This window comes from Acyrthosiphon pisum, chromosome X (genome assembly GCF_005508785.2).
Source record: "Acyrthosiphon pisum isolate AL4f chromosome X, pea_aphid_22Mar2018_4r6ur, whole genome shotgun sequence".
Lineage (NCBI taxonomy): Eukaryota > Metazoa > Arthropoda > Insecta > Hemiptera > Aphididae > Acyrthosiphon > Acyrthosiphon pisum.
The window spans coordinates 1,598,843-1,614,996 of NC_042493.1; the positions used below are offsets into that span (position 1 = coordinate 1,598,843).

At 27.3% G+C, this 16,154-nt stretch overlaps 1 protein-coding gene across 1 annotated transcript in view; it reads left to right on the forward strand.

The window, feature by feature from the left end:
* Nucleotides 1-2,200: 2,200 nt before the first annotated feature.
* Nucleotides 2,201-16,154, forward strand: part of LOC100165329 (adenylate kinase isoenzyme 5) — a 52,945-nt gene continuing 38,991 nt past the window's right edge. Inside the window, exon 1 of the mRNA XM_001945324.5 lies at nt 2,201-3,108. Within this exon, the coding sequence (XP_001945359.2) occupies nt 3,087-3,108 (22 nt within the window). The 5' untranslated portion in view covers nt 2,201-3,086. The remainder of the gene's footprint in view (nt 3,109-16,154) is intronic.

The window sequence follows — 16,154 nt, forward strand, 5'->3', positions numbered from 1 at the left end:
TTCAAAATATTTTGATTTGTTTTAAACTGTTTAGGAACATTTTCTGTTTCCAATTCTATTAGTCTTTTTTTCTAAGAATGTCAATAAAACTTTATTTGTTGGTTAAAAAAGCTTGAAAATTTAATACAAGGCTCCTACTTTATTGCTACAATGACATTTTAAAAATATTAAAAATCCTTAGTCACAGTTTTTATTTATAAGCATTAAAGTTCAAATCTTGGCAAAATACGGAAAAATAACGAAAACTAGTAAATTATTTTGAGTTGAGAATTCCAAAAAATTTTTTTTTTAAATCTAAGATTTGAAAATTTTACCGAATGTTTATATTTTCATTTTCTGTTCATCATACAATTTTGAAAATATTTAATATCAATAATAATAATAATAAATAATAATAAATAATAATAATAATAATAATAATAATAATATTAATAATATATTTAATATTTATACCTTTTTGAGCTGTTTACGGACATTGTCAATTTTAAATTTTTTTAGTTCTTTTTCTATAAATATCAATAAAATTTTATTTGTTTAATTTATTTGTCAGAGTTTAAGCGGTGAATTAAATTAAACGGCCGCGATCCATTTAATGAAATTTTGAAGGACATAACAGAATTTTGGCCACCTGCTTTATTTTTTATTATTTTCTGCATTATTATTTATATGCTTTTTTATATGTGAATGATATATATTTTCTTACGATTTATTTATTCATATATTTACGATGTAGGTACATTATTTATCTATTTTTTTTTCAATCACCTAATTTTTTAGTTTAAATGTATTAGCTGATGTTCTGCATAATTTTTTTACGATTTATTTATTCATACCTATATATTATTATGTATCTATAAATACCGAATGAATGTATGATAAATGATTTGAATCATTTCTTACTTTTTTTATGAATTATTAAATTATATAATTATATATTAAATTATTGATTATTTAATAGACCATCGAAAACATGATGACAGATTTAAGTCACCAACTAAGGCGTCAACTAAACCTGAGTAGCGGGGGGAATATTTTCTTGGTGGGAGTCAACTAGACCAGTACCATTTTCACGCTTTTTCACCTATCAAATAAAATTTTTTTCATATTTATAGAAAAAAAAAAAAAATTGAAAACTGACAATGTCCATAAATAGCTTAAAAAGAGTCAAATTATTTTAAAAATTGTAAGGAGTATAGAAAATGAAAATTTAAACATTCAGTGAAATTTTCAAGTGTCTACAGTCATTCGTATTTTAATTACAATAAAATAAGGAAATCGTTACATGAGAATTTGAGTGAATATCAAATGTTGTAAAAATATGAATTTCAAACGCTCATAAAAATGTAATTTGACTTTCTTGTAGACATTTTTTTTCGATAAAGGTAGATAAATTTATGAGGAATCTTGCATTACATTTTCAAATCTATCTTTGAAACAAAATATTAGGAGCCTTATTTTAAATTTTAAAGCTTTTGTACCAAACAAATAAAGTTTTATTGATACTTACAGAATGAAAAACTAAAAAAATTGAAAACTGAAAATGTTCCTAAACAGCTCAAAATTAGTCAAAATATTTTTAAAAAGGCATGGTGTATAGAAATCGCTTATATAAACATTTAGTCAACATTTCACGTATCTAAGGTAATTTGTTTTAAAGTTACACCGAAAACCAAAATCGATTTTAATTCCCATTTTTCCTTAATTTTTCTTTTGTTTTTCACAGCGCTTTTGAAAACTTCTGGAAAATTTTTACTTTTGATCCCCAAAGTACCAACTAGATTCATTTTCCTATCGAAAAAAAATACCGTTGAAGAAAATCGAAGCAGTTTTACTGCCCTAAAAGGTGATGACATACACAACAACAAAAAAAAAAAAATAATAAAAAAAAAACACACATCATTGTAAAATCAATACATTCATCGTTTCACTTAGAATCTAAAATGATTTTGTAGTTAAAAATGTATAAAACGTTCAAATTTTATAGCTAATGATTGTAAAATTGAATACAAGGTTGCCGTTGATAAGTTATTCTGGAACCAAAAAAATCACAAAAATATGAAAACACAGTTTTTTTCATAGTTATTTTATGTTTAAATTTTGACGAAATTACATGTTAAATAACCATGAATAAAGATTTTAGTTATTTGTTGTAATTTTATAATATTCAAAATTAACTTAATACTCGAAACAGTGTAAGAATCAAAACAATCTAACACGAAGATCTAAATGACAAAGGACAAACACAGATAGAGGTAGGTACTTTCAATATAAAATGTACCTATTTTTTGAAAAGTCCTACGGATGAAACTACAATAATGGGCGATAACACGTCATTATATTGTGTTACAATACCTACATGGATATCTATACTATCAGTGCTTTTGTGCTTTTATAAAGAGTGATTTTAGTGGTCATCGTCCATACGAGTTATTTTCGATTTATATATTTTGTATTATATTATGACGCGATGACGATGACGTTGTGAACGCAAAGCATCGGTCACCGAGGGCGCATCGGCGCTGCTTGCCGACGACAGGCGTCCCTGTGGGCGGCGCGGTTGGTCGTGGCGGTGACGGTGGTGGTACCCGCGGTCAAGACCTAGTCGTAATTATGGTACAAAAAAAATAAAAGTAGGCACACATACACATGTACACACACAAACACACGCGTACACACCCTCCTAGTCAGTGTTCGTCCGGCACCGTTGGGCGCCGATTGTCCGCCGAAGCACGTACCTAACAGTTATATTATTATTACGGTATCCGGTAGTTAAACAAGTAATAACAACAATAACCACAGTGTTCTCACAAAGGACCCGACCACACCGCCTTTGTTTTGCGATCCGCTTCCGTGTCGGCCACAACGCTATCCATAGTATCGTTATCTGCTGCAGCGGCGGCGTCTGGACATGTGCGACCCCAGCGATCCCGGTTAAACTCGACTCACACGCCGGCGTGCGCCCACCCGACCACGATAGAACAACGGCCGACTATAGTTGCTGTTTACGCGTATACAGGGCGACCGTAGACGTGATGCCTGCGGTCAGCGAGTCGTGCCGTCCGAATTGAAACCCGGCGAATGGGACTATGGGAATTTGTCTGGACACAGGTAAAACGCTAAGAGTTTTATTTTTTTAGTTGTCTTCGCGACGAACATAATAACACCTAACGATATCATAATATTGTATTAACATTGCGACAAACGAAAATAGGCGCGAGTAGTGTTTGACAATTTATTTATACTTGAGTGGTTTGTGAGGCTTTTCTGGTAAATTCCTAGAATTACAAGATCCCTAAAAAAAATGTTTTGGATGTGTAAATTCAGACGTGGACGTTTGGTACTTAGGTTTTTTATTTACACATGTGTGTGTGTGTGTGTGTGTGTTTTTATGACGTACCTGCAACTTTAAAGGTTTCTAGTAAAAGACCATTAAAGTTAAAGATATAATACATAGGGTTATAGGTATATATTATATATCTGAAACTCTTAACTGCACTTATCTTAGCCAATGTGATTCCCGCAACAAATTCCGTTCTTTAGTTTCGGAGATCTGCGTTCCTAAAGAAAAATTTAGTTAAAATTGACTATTTTTAACGGTTAAAAAGTTAATAAATTTTTTTTAAATTTTTAAATATCACATTTTGTGATTTTAAAACTCTTTTTAATAATTAGTTATCAACCAACTATAGCTTTCATAGTTTAATGTAATAGATCAAAAAATAGAGGATTTTATGGCTAAACACGCCAACATTTACAGGATTTAAATCATTATAGGTACAGCATGGATTATAAATTATAATAGCAATGGAAATAATATTTAAATATTTTTAAATCCGAGATATACTTGTATTATCTATATGTGATTTTTCAATGATGTACCATACGAGTTTATGTTATAGTACTACAACTAATACTCACTATTGTTTATTTATTAAGACAAGTGATGCGTAAAGTGCAAAAGTGAACCAAATGTATTACCACAAACGTCGTCACAAACGACAAACTCCTGTAAAGTCTTCATTTTTTTGGGGGGGAGGGACTATAAATCAGTAAAGTTGCCCTCCCCGCCAACTGTTGGGTTTATTAGTCATCCTCAATATTTGCGTCTATGGATAATAGTATTATATTGGCCAGCACGCCATTGAGTCAACCATCCCGATAAAAAATTGTATCACATTATTTTTTGTGTATAAAAATCTTATTACATTAATTTATAATACTACAGTTTTATATATAAGATAGTCGTAATATATTAACAAGAAGAATACGAAAATTATTTTGGTTTCATCTTGGTTTTTTTATTTATATTAAATTTGAAATCCACTGAGGTTTGCCACCCTCTTTTAAATTACCGCTAGGAGCAACATGGGGCCTTTCCCTCCCTTAAATTTGGTGCCGGTGTAAGTTAAGTGTAGTGCCCGGAGGTGCTAAAACATTATAGTAAATTTAGTTTGATAAAATATATATTGTCGTATTATAAATAAAGTAGAAATATTTAATGTTTTTTTTTTTATATAAATTGCAAAAATAATTTGCAAAACGATTTTTCCAAAATAAAAAAATGGAATGAACGTTTTTAATGTTAATCATATAACTTACTATGTGAAGATTCATAAAAAATAATTCTTTTATTATATTGGTAAATATACATTATAATTCACTAATTTTTATTGCTGGTATAAAATATTATTAGTTGATAAAATGTCCAGGAATTTTTTGTACGATACAACTACAGCCTTATAGACTATATACTATGCGTAATATTTGAGTTTTAAACATGTTCGGCCCTGATAAAAAATGTACATGTATATAGTTATACGTTTTATAGCTTTTATTAGCGATATTCATTGGTTAATTTCGATTGTATTGATTTTAAAATTACAGTACCTATTACGTTAAGTAAAGTTACGAAAATTAAACATTATATATTATGTCTAAAGTTCATGAAAAATACTGTCATCATATAATATAATATCAAATATGCAATATTTTTAAAAATGGTTAACAGAAATTGTGCGATCGGTTTTGTAATTTATATAATGGGGGTGAAAGTTTGTCTATCGTCCATTAGGATATTGTATTATTATTTATTACACTATTCGATTTGAATGCAATGATTGCATTCGAAAAAATACGATTCTGTCTGGACGAAAGAAAATGTATGAATCATATATATAAAAAGACCAATACGAGTTCGTTATAAACATGAATAGTTTAACTCAGACGTTGTCGACCTTAAGCCAGTGACACTATTGTTAATTGAGAGGACCGAAGAAACACGTGTGATAACAGTAACGCTGCTTTACATTTGATATTAAAAGCACCAAAATGAACGATCTCACTTGTAGCTGTAGAACGCAAGTAGGTAAAAGACAGTATCTGTGTAAAGTGTGTGGTAAGTCCTTCAATCAAAGCAGCAATTTTACGGTACACTGTCGGACTCACACGGGAAAGAAACCGTATCCATGCGACGAATGCGACAAGTCGTTCAAACAAAGCTGTCAACTGACGGTACACCGTCGAATGCACACGGGAGACAAACCTTATCCGTATTTTTAAATATCTACGATGTCGTTGTTTTTAATTTTATATCTATTGAATACACCTGTTGTGTATTTAGTACTTTAAAAACGGTACGATATTTTTTTAGCTGGTTCTAAAAATTATCATTTGACACTAGAAATGTAAGCAGTGTTTATCTTATTTTTTACATTCAGTAGATTTTATTCTATACAAATATAAATATTTTTATGGTAGGCATTTCAAAACCATAATATATGTTCTAATTTAGTGTTATGCGTTTGTTTATAGCTAAATATTTTTAACTTAAAAATACACGTATTTCATTTATGTCAGTAATCAGTATACGTTTCCAAGTACAGTATAAATACATCATTCAATTTAAGAACGTGTTTGAATAGATGCACTTAAAGCACTATGTTAAATCACGCATAGTGTATGTATAATATTCTAAGTATATAGGTACATGAAGTAAGATAAGATAATTTATTGGACAAAAAAAAAGAATATACATATTATGTAGAATACAAAATGAATAAGTAGGTATAAAGTTTGTTCGGCCCAATTCAAAACTGAGATTGTGCCTCTTGTTTGTGAAATTTGAATTTCTAAACAGTTCAATTAACTGTTCAAAATAAATATATACAAATATGTATAGTATAAATACAACTAAAGTTGTTAAACAGTGTATATGATGCGTATGGAGCTAAACTAAATTAAAATGTTAAATAGATTTATATTTTTTAGGTTAGTTTATTGTTATAAGTTTTTCTCAGTAAAATTACATAATAAAAAAATTAAGAGACTAGAAAAAAATCAAAATCAAAAATTAAAAAAATTAAAGTTTTTTGTTATCATTTATTGTAGATTTTGTTTATTAACCATAATATATCAATAAGTTATTTCAATTTTTTGTAATTTTTTCAGTTTAATGTAGATAGTGGTATATAGTTCAGTAAATCAAGTCCTGTTTTAACAAAGTGTCTACTTGTTTTTAAGGTTTTATATGTTTGAAATAATATTTTATTTAATCTGATGGCATAATATAGTGAATTTCATTGGAATAGTACTTGAATATTGAAAACTCTGAAATCTGTAAATAGTTTTATAGAAGGGAAGGTTTTGAGTTTGTTTAGGATTATTATTATTATACTTTTTTGAGCTGTTATTAGTCTATTATATGCTATCATCCCTAAATATCCAAAAGCTATTACCTATCACATATTGTAGTATTGACTGTGTCGCGCCAAGGTATACTATTCGTAATGTTTGTTTTGTTGAGTGCTTTTCTAGCATTTATATAGAAATAATTGAGTTTCCGTACTTAGATTATTAAGTTAATTACACGAACATCTCATTTTAAGTGTCGGTAAATGGTGATACCAAGGTATTTGATATTTTTTGTTTTTATAATCTCCTCACATGTGTCATTATTGTTTGAGTTAAATTTTTTTTTATGGATTTTTAACGCGGTTATATTAGGTTGTGTATTTTTATCTTGAGAAAAAGCTTTGATTGAACTTAGCTTTGCTGGGATTCAACCTCAAGTTGTGTTGTAGAAAACAATTATTTATTTTGTACAAGTCTGTTTCTGCGCTTTGAGTGGTTTTATCCCAGTTAATTTGATATATTATTAAGGCTGTATCGTCGGCGTGATGGAACAGTGCCATGTAGGACACCATTAATCATTCTAGTTCATTGCTTAGAGTGTTTGTAATTTTGACTTGTTAATTTCTGTGTTTTAAAGAAAATTTGAATAGGTTAAATGATTTATTAACAATACCTACTGATTTAAAAATATTTAATAGTTGATACTGTCAAATGCATTGCTTAGATCCACGAAGGTAGAGCAACAACACTAGGTAGCAGTGATGGGAAAGAACGCGTTTATATTGTGTGAACTTGACATGGACGAGTTCGATTTTCAAGAAATTAACTTGAACGTCTACCAAGTTCTTATTAATTATGATTTTGAACGTTTTGCACGGATTTTTTTTTATTTCTAACTTAAGTATGTTTTTATTTTATTTTATTTAGTAACTTTTTATAATTTTTGATCATTTTAAAAACTATGAACTACTGAACTAGAACTTGAACCAGTTCATTCTTAAGACCATGAACTAGAATTTGAACTAGTTCATATTTAATGTCTTGAATTTGAACTTGAACTAATTCATTTTTAGAAAGAACTTTCACATCACTGCTAGGTAGGTATGCAAAAACCATAGATCATAACGATTGCAGAATATGATATTGAGGAACTACCTAATACTGGTTGATTAAAGTATTCCATAACTAGTATAACAATCTTACAATTAAATATGAAGTCATCGTAAGTAAAAGAATATTGACTTTAACAATTTAAACTATAAATGGATATAAATCGAATATTATTTTAGGTAAACATATAATTTTTAATGCTAATTTTAAAATACGTTATGTGGTAAATATGCACAAAAAAAAATTACTTTAATAGATTCCCTGGTTTAACGATACACATTTCTATATTACTGAGTTATGTTTTGAATGAATATTAGAAAACTTGCAAACTCCTATAATAAGTAACCTTAAAGTTTTAATATTGTTTTCTATATTGGTAGTTTGGTATATAATTCTTATTGGCCTACCAATATTCAATGACCCTCAGTCATATCAAATTTTGTTATATAATATTATAGTTTAAATGTTTTCATTTCATAGGTTTGAATTATAATAATGTTTAGGTATGTATTGAAACAGGTAGAAATATACCTATAGGTACTCAACTAATTAATGTGTAGGTACATAAAATATTATAAATGTGGGAAATCAATTGAAAATAATTAACTTAAGTTAACTCAAGTAATGTGAACACAATAAGATCATCGTTATGTTAGTAGTTAATAGTTCAGAAATAACAAATTCAACTCATTAAGTTGAAAGTTAAAAATTTGGTCTTCCTACTCATTTGGTAACCAAATTTCCAATTCAGTCACTTGAGGTGCACAACTTATCGCTTTTTAAGATTTGTAAGTAACAAAAATGTAATATTCAACGTCTGACTCACCCATCATAATATTATACATCTTTATTATTATGTCTAAAACTTTACACTCTACAAGTTAGAAGGATAAACAGGATATCTGTTTTATGTACTAACTCATAATTGTTGAATCGCTATTTTAACTATCTAGATATGTTATCAAAATTAACATTTTTAGTTCTTGGGCATACGATCTATATAGACCCACACTTTTTACGTGTCATTCCCCCGTAAATTATATGGTCAAATTTTTCTTTAATTAGAACCATACACTTATAAATAATTTTAAAATTTATATTTTTATTTGTAATTGTTTTTTAGTTTAATCTATAACTTAGTAGTTTAATCACTTAAATCTATATTTTACCTCTCGCAATATCATATACCTACTGGCTAATGTATATTGTTATTGTATGTTTCTACTTAGGTACCTATTATAATTGAGTTTAATCATTATAAATAAAGAATAATGTAATTATTTATTTATTTATTAAGTATTCAACAGGCAAGGCCCTGTTACAATAGATAACATTACAAGAATTATGATAATGTATAACAAAGTAAGAATATAATATCAATAATGATAATAATAATAATAATATTAATAGTATTAATAGTATTAATCATGGACATATAAGTAAATATATGTCTATGGAAATTGGAAATTGGAAATTGGTAAAAATAATAAACAATGTACAATGCAACAATGTATTCCTATCTATATGAATAATATGGTTTGATCAAGAAACATAACATAATTTGTTGTATTAATAGTAGTTAGTTATTACATATCACAATCATTATACCTAATATTAGATTATTTTGATTTAAGACCATAGTATACATACAGTAATCATTAATAAATAAACAATTTAATCAAAAATTTAAAACAATAAACGTTTATCGTAATTTCTTAAATCTGGAAAAAGCCAAGTTAGCAAAAAAAAAACTACTTAATATAATATGTAATCTTATTTAAAATTTTCAAAATATCCTTAGAAATATGCTGAGATAGAACTGTTTTTCTTATTCAATTTTTATTATTGAATTAAAATTTAACACGTCCGTTATACAGTAACGTTACGTCTTACTCGATGACTCGCCACTTAACAATACTTAACTGACTTTCTAAGTTTTTCTTATATAAATTGTTTGTGTCACTTAACTCTATATCAGCTGATATAATCAACAGAACACCAATGATGAAGACATGTCTAAATAATAGTAAATACCTTCATGTTTTAAATTTCATTATAATCTTAAATTATATAAGGTTTATTTATTTTGTAACTTGAAAAATTGAAAATAAAAATAAAATAAATTCATATTGTGTACCTACTTAGGCGTGCGTATAATTAATAAGTACATTGCGGTACCTAAAATAGGTCCCTTCTAAAATTATTTTACTAATACTTTTGAAATACTCTTGAAATACAAAAAAAAATGGCTATAAGAATATAAAAATAATTTTTTTTTTAATTTTGTTTCATACCATCCTATTTTAAAAATATTTGTTTGTCACTTTACACTACCTATACCTATATCAGATACTAAACAGAAGAATTATTTTTAGTTTTGCCTATTTTATGTATTTATTGACTAGCACATAAAATAGTTGAAACAAACTTATAGGTACCTTTTTACCTATTTGTACACAAAATTAATATAAAACCTTTTTTTATACAAACATGATGCGGGTACCTAATTTTAATAATTTGGTTTTTGAAAGTTTTTATCGGAGTTAAGAACATTAATTTACAATGTCAAATACTATACCTACACTATTTGCAGTAGCCGGTAGGTAAATAATAATAATGTAATTATATTCCCAAATAAAATATATTATCGATTTATGTTAACAAATTTATTCAACTCATACTATTGTTAATTTATGAATGTTATACAATTATTTAATATTAATTTATTTACTCAATCAACGGGAGTATAATACACTTAAATAAAATTAGGTATCTGGTATTATATGGTCACTTACTCAGTATTAATTGTGTGTTATTAAGTTATTTACTATTGAGACTAAAAGTAAAAAAAAACTATAAATACCACAAAATTAACAGTGATGTCACCAGTGGAAAATTATTATTTTTTTTTAAAACATTTTTTACTTCTGCTTATCACTTTCATAATAATTGCATGTGTATACAATAAACCTTTATATAGGATAGGTATCTTTAAACAGTACCTATACATTGAATTTTTAAATAGTTTTAAATTTTACTAAGTGTTATGAGATCGAAAATTTTAATTCACTTAACATATTTTGTAATATTGTTAAAAAAAAAACATAGCCAAAGGCGTCTGAAAGGGGAGAAAGTATTGGCGATTGTCCCCCCCCCCCCTTGGATTTTTCTGGGTTGATTATCATTTATTATTATTGATGATTTTAATGTTCTAAAAAACTAAAAAAATGCCCTAACAATTCTAAATAGTGTACTAAATTATTTTATTTTTAATACTAGAGAGATAAATCCTAATATACATTTTAAACTTTTAAATAATTGTATAAAAGTTTTGCAGATAGAACTTATCATTTGGAATACTTATTTAATCTGAAAATTAACTATTTTTAGGGTTCCGTAGCAAAAAACGGAACCCTTATAGATTCGTCATGTCCGTATGTATGTCACAGCCATTTTTTTTCCGAAACTATAAGAACTATACTGTTGAAACTTGGTAAGTAGATGTATTCTATGAACCGAATTAAGATTTTCACACAAAAATAGGAAATAATAAATACATTTTGGGGGTTCTCTATATACTTAGAACTGAAACTCAAACATTTTTTTTACATCCAACCGTGTGGGGTATCTATATGGATAGGTCTTCAAAAATGATATTGAAGTTTCTAATATAATTTTTTTCTAAACTGAATAGTTTGCGCGAGAGACATTGCCAAAGTGGTAAAATGTGTGTGTTCCATCTCCTCCAATAACTTCTAAAATAAGAGAATGATAAAACTAAAAAAAAAATGTATAATGTACATTACCATGCAAACTTCCACCGAAAATTGGTTTGGACAATATCTAGTAAGTAGTTTTTTTTTTATAAGTAAATAAGTAAAAAAGTAAATAATAATAATAATTCGCGAGGGGCGTGGCTTGATCGGTGACGGATGCGGAGCGGGCAAGAGCAGGTTCCCGACTGCGCTTCCCCAAGCGGGTAATATTATTATAATATTAAAAAAGTTATTTACTATTTATGTTACTTGCTGCTACGGAAACTTTCATGAGCGAGTCCGACTGGCACTTGGCCGCTTTTTTTTTCTGTACCTATAGTTTTAGACTTAAGATCATGTATTTATTGTAAAAATCATGTAAAAACATGTGCAAATTTTAAAATTAAATTTAAAATTTAAATTTAGAAAAAACTTCAAAATGGTCTAAAAATCATTAAATGCAAAAAATTACCTTAAAATTAAAAATCGTCCAAAAATTCAATGTGGTATGTTAGAAAACGAGTATCGCGTAAGTACATTTGGAAAACAATGCAAAGTGCATTATCATCCCAACCTCAATCATTACCGTTGTAATATACTCGTAAAATATCGCAAAATACACTTTTTTAAATTAAAAATAAAAACATTATTTTTTTTGCAGAGTGATTTTTGTTACATTCGATTCAGAGTTAGAACTAAGAACGTTGCTTTTTATAGATTATGAGATGCAGTGGTGGGATCAAGTGCAATACTGCAGTGTCAACCAAGATTTTAGTGATTTTACTTTTATCATAAAATATTTAAATGCTCATAGATGGCATACCTACAATAGCTAAAACTTTTCAAGTTTGTGTTACCAATGACTGAATAAACTGGAAATATTTTTTTTTTTAAATTACCTGCAATTAGAAAATCAACGGTAACATTTTTTTTATTAAAAAATAATGTAATCGATAATTTAAAATTAGATGGAAATTGATTAAAATGAATGCTGTAAGATTAAGTTTTAACTAACTATTTACAAATAATTCATAAACATTTTTACATTCCTTGTCTATATGAAAGATAAATGACAGGATAGTGAGACAAAAAATGTAAAAAAGAAAATATTTTGCTCTCCCCCTTGACAAATTCCTGCAGACGCCCTTGAACATAGTACTTATAGGTACTACCTAGTAAAGAAATTTTCAAATCATCATAAATCGTTGTTTCTAATCGATACAATTGCCTACATTTGAAAAAAAAGTGAATATAAATTAAACAATTAAAATTACCGCTTAGGTATATAGTTTTCACTAATACAAAATAGAAATTATAATACTACCTGGAGAAAAGTACACTTATAAAAAGATTGAGTGTATAATTTGTATCATAATTTAATGAGGTTTAATGATAAATAAATAGACCTTGTAAGTTGTAAGTTCATCGACATTTATTTCTACTATACTCTAACTCAAAAAGTTTCATTTTATAACAATCGCATGAATAATTTAGTTAAACAATATTTGTTTCGTTTTTGATATTTTTTGTATTTCATATGTTTAAATATTAACCATGGACAAATATAATGACTTTATCATGTATAGATAAATATATTTTGAGTCTTATACTCTTTTACTTGCAGGTGCCATAAAATATTTAACTTTCATAAAATATAAAACAAATTTGTTAAGTTGTCCACTTGTACTGCGATAAAAGTTACTATCTCCAAATAACAATATTATAAAGGTACATTTAACACGTTGATGGACACAACTGCTATAGCATAGCACCACATTTCTGACCTTTTAGCATCACTAAATTTTTAACCCTAAATCAACATTTACAAAAACAAATGCTATAGCAGTCATGCACCGGCAAGACCAATACACATAGAATGCTATGGCATGGCGTGTCCATCAACGTGTTAAACAATTTAAAGTTTAATACTATTTATTTACTTTTCAATACCAATCCATTAATTCAGTAATTATGAATATATTATAATATATACATTCAAACTGTTACCTACCAATTTCCTTTAAAGCAATAACACAAAATATATAAAACAAGTTAAATGTATTTTAAGTACAGCCCATATAGCCCCCTCAAGAATTTTCTTAGTGAGGTCCAGTATTTATCTACATATTTTAAACGGGTTTTAAAACCCTTTAGCAAAATACAAAATAATTGTGTGTACATTTTATGCTCGAAATAATAATTAAATAAATTAAATAGGTTACATAATATATATATTGATAACAAAATTAAAAATAATATTTTACCATAATAGTGGAACACGATGGTAAAAGTAAAAATTTATAAATATAATAGGTAATAATAGTAACATAATAACCAAAAAGTGGCTAAATAATTCAAAACATTAATCGAAACAAGTAAATTTGAGGCAATGTAAACATTCTGTCTTGTATTCATAGTATGTTTATGAAATTAAAATTAAATGCTGTCTCTGAAATATAGTATTACTTCAATTATAATACGTCTAATGGTCTAATGCACCTTTAACGCACGCCACGAATTTTACACATTTTAGCCCAGATTTTCAATGATACCTATCTATTTTGAAACAATTTTACCTTTTCATGGATTCGTCCTTTATGCTTTTTTTTGCATGTTTAATTATGTATACTATTTGCATATTTATAATATGTATACTATTAATCAAATTGTACCTATTATTAATTGTATTATTATTTTTTTTCCTGTTAGATGTGACTATGCGAATGCCAGTAAATAAAATAATATATTATAATACATGGATAAAGTATTACACTGTTACAGTGTTACGCATAATTATTTTTTAAACTACGTTTTTTTTTATCTAACAATAGCTTATCACAATATTATTTTTACTTATGCTTTTTAGTTTTGGAAATGGAAATGGTTTTCAAAATAATACAATAAAAAATTTGCTAAAAATTATTATAAACATTTTAGTATGAATTATAATACCACGTCCTTTGTAGTCTACTAAAAACAAGATACATTGTTTGCCAGGCAATGACCAACAATGAAAAACAATTTTCTCTAATTTATTAACTTATTTTTATCATTGTGTTGTTTAAAAGTAAGGTTATTTTTAAATTAAAATATCAGTTTTACAAATAATTTGCTCGTTAATCTTTCGCCACATTTAATTTTTAATATTCTCGGTCTGGATACGAGTAATTGAATCTTGTAATGTAATAAAACAACAAATCATATTCAACAATGGTAACAATATTGAACAATGGTACAATAAAATGTGGTATGTGGTATTACCTATTTAATAATATAGTCGTTACACGTACCTATCGCTATGTTTTCGGCAGTGGATGTTTTAGACGAGTTCCCATAGGGCCTGCACCGCTGAAAAAGTCTAAACATCGCGATGTGCGGACGAGGCACTCTGCAAAAGTCAATGCACTTGGCAACGCGCACCCTTCGTATATCACACGAAAGGATAAGACCTTTGATGAATTTGAGTTATTTGAAACAATATGGACGTACTGACAACTAACCATTATATTAATTTGTATGGCTAGTCGTGTACGTATAAGCTTCGAAATGTGTTTTTTTTATTAGCTATGTATTTTCAGTTTAATAAAAACTATGCTCGGAAATCCTTTAATTCTGCATTATCCGTGCAACTCGTTCCACTGAAGTTGTTATTAGTCCCCAAAAAAATGTATTCACCAAATGTGTTTCCGTAATAAATTATTATTTATCAAAACAATGTTTAATTGATTTCGTGTTTTTTTCCCCATCAATATTCCTCAACTCTGTGTAGCTGAAAACAAAACAAAAAAAAAAAAAAATACGCATTTATATCTCATAATATATGGAACCTACGTATTATATTATTTATTATTATTTCGTATAGCGACGTATTATATAAAAAGGATTATCAGTGGACAGTGAAGTATTTGAGTACCTACAATGGGTATTAAATACTTTTTAAATTATGTATTTCTAAAATAACTAAAATATGATGTCATGGACGTATTAATAATATTGTATTTAAAAATCATATAAGTATTAGGTATGTATAAGCTTTTCGAATTCAAAAGAATCATTTGTCGGATTCCACATTGTTTTCTGATAATATATTTCTTATATTATTTTATTTTTAATTATTAAAATCAAATTATTAAATATTTATTTATTTTATAATTCATTAACGACTGTTTATAGTTTAATAATTAATATTAAAATATTTCAGGATCAAAATATAACTTTTTTCTATCTAGGTACCGTTAAATATACTTCAAATGACTATGAATAATTATCGAAGAAATTTCTGAGAGAATACTTATGTGACTGTATATACCTACTATATAGTAGGTGCCTACATGATTTAATCATTATACTCTGAAAATCCTAGATAAGACAATATAATATACAAGATAATATACATCATACAAAAATGTATTTATCCTTCCAAAGAAAAAACGAATTATGAATTCGAATTATAATCTACACTTTATGCCTTATGAAACGTACTATAGATTTTTAATCAGAACTGTTTAAAGTCAAATTTATAAAAAAAAGTTTACATTACGTCTTATTATTTCTTATAATATTGTCACTATGATACTATAGTCTTTGTTTACTTTTATTTTATTGACACAGAAGTATTGTTGTATACGTTATAGACCCAATTTCTAATATTGTTGCGAC